This window comes from Sinocyclocheilus anshuiensis, unplaced genomic scaffold, assembly GCF_001515605.1.
Source record: "Sinocyclocheilus anshuiensis isolate Anshui unplaced genomic scaffold, SAMN03320099.WGS_v1.1 scaffold1316, whole genome shotgun sequence".
NCBI classification, from domain to species: Eukaryota; Metazoa; Chordata; class Actinopteri; order Cypriniformes; family Cyprinidae; genus Sinocyclocheilus; species Sinocyclocheilus anshuiensis.
In genome coordinates, this window is record NW_015542553.1 from 1,286,653 (window position 1) to 1,295,373 (window position 8,721).

At 37.9% G+C, this 8,721-nt stretch overlaps 1 protein-coding gene across 2 annotated transcripts in view; it reads left to right on the forward strand.

Annotated features, from left to right (window-relative positions):
- The window catches only part of LOC107694288 (rho guanine nucleotide exchange factor 39-like), a 41,862-nt gene that overhangs the window by 32,150 nt on the left and 991 nt on the right, over window positions 1–8,721 (forward strand). The window contains exons 8-10 of one of the 2 annotated variants that reach the window (XM_016493947.1): window positions 214–443; window positions 3,915–4,003; window positions 8,248–8,392. In XM_016493947.1, coding sequence (XP_016349433.1) covers window positions 214–443; window positions 3,915–4,003; window positions 8,248–8,392 — 464 coding nt within the window. The remainder of the gene's footprint in view (window positions 1–213; window positions 444–3,914; window positions 4,004–8,247; window positions 8,393–8,721) is intronic. The other variant, XM_016493948.1, reaches the window with a different exon arrangement.

Consider the following 8,721-nt stretch of genomic DNA (forward strand, 5'->3'; position numbering starts at 1 on the left):
GGAATGAAATTTCACCTTATCTATCCAAATGTCAGCATCTAATTTAGTTTCCATCATGCAACTGCCAATCACTGAGAAGGGAGATTGGTTGTCTCTTTTCCGTGTCAAGTCATGTAAACCTTCTGCTTTTTATTCTCTGCTTGAAATTGACTTTTTAACGTAGACAATAGGTAAGTCCTTCAACCATTTCCCTGTTATCTCTTCTCGTCGTAGGGAGGTGGTACATTCGGGAAGGCTGGCTGAAGACAGTGCCCCCTAAAGGCACGGAGGCAAAACCCAAGATGTTTTACCTGTTCTCTGACATCCTGCTCCAAGCCAAACCATGCAGTCCCATACATCCTATCAATGTGGATAAGTTTGCCTGCCAGCGAATCTACCCATTAAAGGAGTGCACAGTGGACAAAGTCTTCGGCCACACCAAAAGCCAGGGAGGCCTTATTAGTGTAAGTAAAACAATTGGATGCAGTTTGCTATGTTTATAAGTCAAATGGATTTATTCTATTAAAATCAGAATCTTGTTCGTAATTCAGTTCACATATTTTGGTATGATTCATATTTATTTTCAAGGATGTTCATAAAGGTGAATTATGGTATTCCTGAACCACTAACTGTACTAAAAGTAATCTCAAAAATAAACGTTGACTACTGGACAAACAGGACAAACCTACACTACTGAGCCGATGGCGTGTTGATGTAATGGTGTGAAATTAATCTTATGACAGTGTTCACACTTTTCTTGGAAATCAGCTTACTATTGGCATACTTGTGATTGTCTCTGCATTTTGACGCATAGGAAAAAGGGGGAAAAAAGTATTTTAGTAAAAATACTAAAATTTAATCTCCTGCTTCACTAAATGCGTCCACGCCAGATGTAAACTGGGGATTTGGGTGAACTGAAAATGATTGAATGCACAATACATTGGATATTATTGGAATAATTATAATTGATTTTTAGATATGTAATCAATGCATTACATTTTCATTGGTGGATCAATGTATTCTCATGAGTCCAATGTTTTTCCTTTGGGCAAAATGGCAGTCTGTGGAGTAACACGTTTATCCATTAAAATTCCTCATAGGCACTCTTCAAATTCATCAAATATATTTGAACCGTATGTCCCTCCCCACACTTATTGTTCTCAGAATGCCTTGATCTGCAAGTTAGCAAAAATTATCAATTTATCAATCTCCTTCTTGCACTAATTACTCGAGTTTCCTCATAAGGCTTCAAGTTTTAATGTCTCCACATGGCTTGATCTCTTTCCAGGTCTCTGTGCTGCTATGTGACAAATTATGTCTAAACGATCTCCGCACTCTCATGAAACATTCAGACGAATGTATCGTACACCGCAAAGGCGTTTATTTGATGCGATTTGGTTTAAGTGCCTAATCTGATCAGTATACAGAGATAGGTTTTCCTTGAACCTTTTGTTCTCTTATTTTGGTTATAAAATATCATGAATCTGAGAACTAACAAACTAATATACAATTATTTATGATCTTCTCATTAACTACATAAATGCAACACAAATGTGTAGTGTACAGTGTAATACTTAAGAATTGTTGGGCAATTTGGCCCTTTGGCGTTTAGCAATATTTCATGACGTTTAAGGCCAATTACACTAGTGCTCCCAGAACTACTGCACTATCATGTCGCAGGTTATGCTTTTTTGGCATGTGGAATAGACCTAAAAAAGCCACCCGCTCTAAAGAACTGTGGGAAGGCGCTTGCTTCACTCCATCAGATTAGATCACAGATCCATCTCTTCCGCTCGGCCGCTGAATGCATCTTCCCGAAACCCTGTCAGCGCTCCACACTCCACTCCTCTCCTCCGCCTGGGCCGAGGCTGCTTATTATCTAATGGCTAGAAATGGCATTTCATTAGCCTGTTATCCCACAGTGGCCTCAAATGCATACTCAATAGCATTAGGTGTAATTTCTCATAAGGACACATTATTGATCCCGGTTCCACCCGCCTCCCACCTGGACCGAAGGGGAAAGAGGCTGTCAGCATTCTCTGGCCCCTGCCCAGCCGGGCTGTGAAGAATTAAAGCATAATTAAATTTGAAAGCAGGAAATGCCATTGCAATCTATATGCAAAGTTTGAAAGTAGTAGTAGAAGAGGAAAATGCGCTATGAAAATTTTGGCTCCCTCTCCTCTATCCATTTGTCTAGATGAGAGAATGTTTGTATATGGATAATTTCTTCCCTCCTTTTCTCTTTCTCTCGCATTTCCCATCTTTGCATCCCCCTCCCTTTTCGTCTCTCCATCTTCCTCTCGCGGCTCTCCGTCTTTCTTCCTCCACCTCCTTGAATATTATTCTGCATCCATGACTGATTCCCTTTGATGTATAAATAATCAAGTGAAATTATGTGCGTCGAAGAGGCTCCGTGCTCCGCCGTTCGTATTATACAAAGTAATTTCTACCTAAGAGGGTCAGATTTCCTGACAAATCCCTAATTACCGCATCGCAATAGAAGTGGAATCTATTTGTGCATAAATCAGGCCACCTGTCTCCCTATGCGGCGGACCCCTAATATCGTGCTCCGCTTTGCCTCGCTCACTGAACTCTGTAATTAGATAATATGTTTGATGATGGTACATTTGAAATCTTAATCTATTTAATACCTACTGAGAAACAAGCGCGCCATGAAAGCGACTCAAAATCATCATTACGATTCCGTCCTCAGTCGTAATAAAGATTAGGCCTGATTATTGATATGCTGTCGGTAACTGCTGCCGTTTCCTCCACTCCGGCGGCCTCAGGTAAATGTGAAAGGTCATTTAATATTTTCAAGGCCCCAATTATAATCCACTAATGGGTCCCCGTTGTAATTATTCTGAGGATAAAGCCTCTGCCTTTGTTTGGGGTTGGATGGTTCCCGTTGTCTTGTTTGACATGTGTAATCTAGCAGTAAAGTCTCCTCAGTGCGGATGAGTGATGGTAATTGCTGTTGACTCAAGGATGAGCCATCTGACAGGAGGCGGAGAACGTGGGCCGAGCTCAGAAAACTTGTCCTCGAAGTGCAGATCATTGCCAAATTAGCAGCTGAGAGCATCAACTGGCACATCTGTGCGCCTTTGGGCTCGAGTGGAGAATGTGTTACTTCCTCTGCAACTCCTTCACAGTTCTCGTTTTCGTGCAAGATGACCTATTTTGCATCAGATTGATAATCAAATCATTAAACACTTCACATTATCTACTAATGCTATTGACAGTGTTCTTTAATGTTTTGTGAGGTGGATTAGTGTTGTCTCACCTTCAGTGTTGAGCGCTAAAATTCATCTTAAGGCCAGTTAAGTCTTTAAAATGCCTAATTGTGGCTGTTCGTCCTTTACGTCTGTAGGCTATATGCCTGAAGAACTGTAAAGTCAGTACTGTGAATCGTAAGATCACAAATGTTTGAGATTTTGAGACCTTGGTTCATGTAAACACTGGAGGCAGTGCTAACAAACTAGTTCATGGACGCCCTCTAGTGATCCAATGGAATTATGTGCACAACAACATATATGTTGGTTTCATATGCCTTTGAAAGACCATTTTTACAATTTTTGAGAGAAGTTTTAGTATAAAGTAATTTTTCATTACACCTTAAATATATCTGAGAGTGTACATGTTTTAATCATTAAAAAAAAAAATTGTGCCCCCCAGAAAACGTGAGTTTATCAAAAAATGTTTTTTTTTTTTTGCATGGTCATCATAGAAGAGGTTTGTTGCATTTTTAATGCATTTCTGAATGAGTGAATATAAGATACAAGCTTCTTTCATTGAGCCTTATGCCTAAGAGACACATTTTTGATCCGTCGAAAAAAGATACCACCAAAATCACTGCTTTTCAGTGTCCTTCACCAGTTTCTGTCACACATAAACTCTCAGTCTCTTCCTCCAACTGAATATTTTGTCTCTTCTAGTTGACCTTCGCCAGGGCCAAACTACTTCTAATGTCCGATGATCAGGTGGACATTAATGATTGGTACCGTAGCCTCTGCCTGGCTATTGGGTGAGTATATCTGTCCACACAGGGATACTCAAAATTCAGCCCCTAAAATAAACAAACGTTTTAGGTTACCAGCCCTAACATGTCAATCCACCCAGGTTGTGAAGTTAAAACATCAACACAGCTCATAATCATCAGCCTTTTATGCTGTAGTCAGTGTTAGCATAACATCAGTGCCCTTTACTCTCTCACAGGACCTGAGGGCAGGGCGATGGTTGACATGGGGCGAGCTCGTCACAGGGGACAGTCCCAACTCTCAAGGCTAGGCTAATTAGTTTAGCACTGTCTGAGTGATTGGGAGGGACAAACTGTCACCTCGTGCCATCTTCATAGTGGGGAGCTCCTCACATGTGGCCTTCTGCCCAACCTACAGGCCCAGGGGAGCACAATTAGAGACCGAGCTGGACAGGTTGTGGTAGCTGAGGTCAGAGGTGATTACTACTGTATGAGGGGGAATGCTATGTGTGTGTGAGAATAAGAAAGACTGTCCAGTAGGGCTGTGCAATTAATCGCATGCGATTGTCATGTGCATCTCGTCAGTAAAGCCGGTTCCGTGATTGGTAATTGGAAATCGCCATCGCCATGATTGCGATTCGTCTGCGATTATGAACGCAATATTGCCTAGCTTGTCAGTGAACTGCGGCTCTGTGTAGTAAATGCGGCTTCATCTGAAAGCAGGTGATGGCGATTTACTACTAATCACGGAACCGGCTTTACTGATGAGATGTGCATGACAATCACATGCGATTAATTGCACAGCCCTACTGTCCAGTTGCTACCTTACTTGTACAACAAATGTGGGTTCAGTACATTTCTTTTTTAGCAATTCTGATAATATTCTGATGATTGCATATTTTTGCTTAAGTCCTACCCTTTAATTATTATTTTATTTAAAAATTGTTTAAATTTTTATTTAAAAGTTTTTTACCTGCATATCATACATTTTATCCTCATTTTTTAATATTTTCTTTTTGTTTTCTTTGAATTCAATTATTTCTATATTATCAAGACAGTTGTATTATTACCTTGACATTTTTGACAGTTTTGCCCCCCAAAAAAAAGAATATCAAAATGATTTTTAATTCAGAAATAAACAACAGTGTTATCATAGAAGAGGTGTATTCATGTCACTGCATTTATGAATTGAATTTTTTTAATGTGTATTTTTAATATAAGCATCATGCATTGACTGTTATGCCTAAGAGACAGATGTTTGATCAGTATACATATACAGTATACATTTAGTCTTCCTTGAGGTCTAGAAACCTAATTTAGGTTTTCCATCATTTCTAGGCTGTTTTCCATCATCTCTCTGACCTGTATAATTAAACGGATCATTTTTTGTCACTTTGCTGCACTCATTTATGACTTGCTCGCAGATCCAATATAATTTTTAAGTGTCCAATCCGTCAAACGGGTTTAATAGAACAAGTTCACAAAACGGTCTGTGCTGAAATATGGCGCATAAACTGTTAAGATTGGACTGAACAAATAAGGGACCATCTTAAATATAAACTTAAACTGCTGGAAATGCAGAGCAGTAGGTGCTACACAAGGCCCCTAACAGCACACAAAACAAATCATTATTGTAGCTGAGTTTCAATAAATGCTCTTTTTGAGTTCTGAAAGTAAATGGTGTTTGTTGACTCGATTATTGTTTAATTAAGTTTTATTGAAATTAAAAGATCAAGTAAAACGTATCATTATTTGACCTCTTTAGATTGTGGGATCCATTACTTGAGTTCATTTTTAATTACCTTCATGTTTGACACAAGCCATGTCACTGATCCGTGTCACATGACTTACAATTGCCTTTCTGATTCTGTGTTCACTCCCCTCCATGATTATCTGTAATGCAAATGTAATCGTTTCCTTTCATGAAACACTATCAGATTCCCGTTATTGATACAGTATTATGTTATTGCTATTGCTTGTGTTTGGGAAATACAATCCATGAGCTTATTTTCAGTTGTTGCATACCAGTAATCTTGATGCCAGTGATTATTGACTCAGAGCAAGACCACAAATGTATCGAGGCCCTTAAAGCCGTCTGAAACTTAAGAGCACATCACTCCCTCCAATTTCCTTTGCCATATGCCTAAAAATCAACATAACTAATTCAGTGATCCAAAAAAGTTAGCCAGAGTATAATACATTTTCCAGCTGAGTGGTTTTACTTGGAATATTTGTGATTTTACTTGTGGTTTTTTTCCTCACTAGAGGAATAATATTATTTGAGATGAACATGGTTTAAGTTTCACCCACACATGCAGATATACACCAATACTAGTTGTTGGCCAAGGGACTCAATCTGTTTGCAATCGATGGTTTCGATGACATGAGCTGAAGGCGGCTGGAGCCTTATGACAAAACTGAGTGTCTCTCATCGAGGCAGATCCGCTCAACTCTATGGTCAGATAGACGTCTCCTATACAAACCAAATACTCCCCTTTCATGTCACCAGAAAAAACACACACACAAATATTCTGCACTATAGACACAGTGTCTGGATGTTGGATCAAAAAAGATGAAGGAAATGATCAATGTGTTTTAGAGGACTACAATTCAGAACATTTTTGAGTTACTGTATATTCTTCTACTTCTGATTTAGTTACTCTTTCCCGGTTTCACACACACTTGTCACTTTTTTCTTTCTTTCTTTTTTTAAATAACAATAATGTACATTTAATAATTATGATAATATGAAAGTGGTGTTTTTATTTTTTTATTAATTATTATTATTTTTTTTTTTTAAATAACTTTAAAATATAATTCTCCTACTTATTGATATTGATTCATAAAAATATAATGTACTGTTGGTCCACAAGTGCAAGACCATAGTGAAAATACATCTGTTTATTTTTTATTCATTTATTTATATTTAAAAACAATTTTTGCATTTAACAGTAATTCATATAATATGAAACATTTTTTAAACATTTTTTTTTATCTTTCTCGTACTTTTTAGTTTATGCCACTTTCTAAACCCTACAGTTCATATGTGTGTCTAAATAATAATTTAAATGTTTAATTAAAATATTTATATATATGTATATGTGTGTGTATGTATGCATGTAGTGTTATACAAAAAATTGCATCTATAATTTTTTTTCCTGTAATTTCAGCCCCACATAATATATGCATTTTAAGGGGGGAAATTAGGTCGCCGTGATTTTGCCAAGTAAGACATGTTCCTGGATCAACATCTTTTGACATAGCCGCGGGAACGTATTTTGAGCTGGGGGGCTGAGAAATAAAACGGGGTGGGGTCACGTGACAAGAGTGATGCGAGAAGACTGACACTATATGATGGCGGATCCAAAGCGCAACTTTTGTTAATAAAACTTTCATTTATTCGTCTGATTGCGCTGGCGCCTCCATGTCCTGCAGAGCTTCCACTCTCCGCGCAAACGATTGGATATGCACCTAACAGCGCGCTACACTCCAGGGGGTGCTGCAGCATCCTCAGCACCCCTACTTCCCGCGGTAATGTCTTTTGATGATCCTGGATCAACATTAATGTCCAAAAATATAGACTTAACCCAATCCCTACCCCTAAACCTAACCCTACCCGTAATTTATTCCTAAAATCAGTGGGAAATGATAGCTGATTAACAAGAGTGTAGAAGCACCTAACCCTGTTAGCAAGCCTAAAACAGATATTTCCTGAAAAGTTATATCTCTATTCTGATTGGTTGATTGGAATGTTGTTCCAGGATCAACAAGGATGTTGATCCAGGAACATGTTGTACTTTGTGAAACCATGCTCACCGGGGAAATTAAGCTGCAGTATATTTATATTTTTTTTTGTTTAACTAAAAATATATTTTTGGGTGAACTGTACCTCTACTGCAGCAAACTGCACCCAGTCATACCAAAAATAGCTAAAAATGCAAATATCATGTTCAAATTCAGTTATGTTCATGTCTTCATCAGTTTTTAAGAAGTAGTTCATACTTTTTGGATTTCATCTCAAAACGACAGTCGTGAGCTGGAACGTTGTTTTCTATGCAAGGTACAGATTGTACAAACGTACAACACGTCTCTGTGTAACAAGAGCTGGAGCTTGAAGAGGTGGTCTGAGTTTGTCATCTGTATTAAAATGTCAAGATTAGCATCAGGTATGACATGAAAGAGGAGCTAATGATGTAGTTTCGTACTCCAGCTTCTTGATTCCTGTTTAAATGACTGATCTTAATGTCTTACCTGGTTCAGTTGATGACAGATGGTCTCGTTTTCCATCCCAGGCAGCTGAAGTCAAAGAATACCGTGGTGCACAGGAGAAACGAGTTGCGTAGGAAGCCAATCAGATCGGATACAGACAGTCAGAACACTCCAGAACTGCAGCAAACATGTGGAATAAAACGGACCATGGTCGGTTGTTGTTTCACGGTTTATTAAAATTAATGTTCAAATTCTTAATAACTAATGTTATTAATTAGATTATGTATAGGGTGTTCTTAAGTCTGAGACCATTATTTTTTCTAATTTAGTAATATTTATGTATTTTTCTAATTTATTAATCTGTAATTTAATATTTATATATGTTTGAAATCCTAAAACATTTTATTTTTATGGAAGTCAATGGCTACCGTTAACTGGTTTGGTACTAGCATTCTTCCAAATATTTATTTTATATTAATTATTTTTATTTCTTTCTTTTTTTTTGTGCTCAACAGAAGAAATAAACTGGTACAGGTTTAGAACAACTTGAAGCTGAG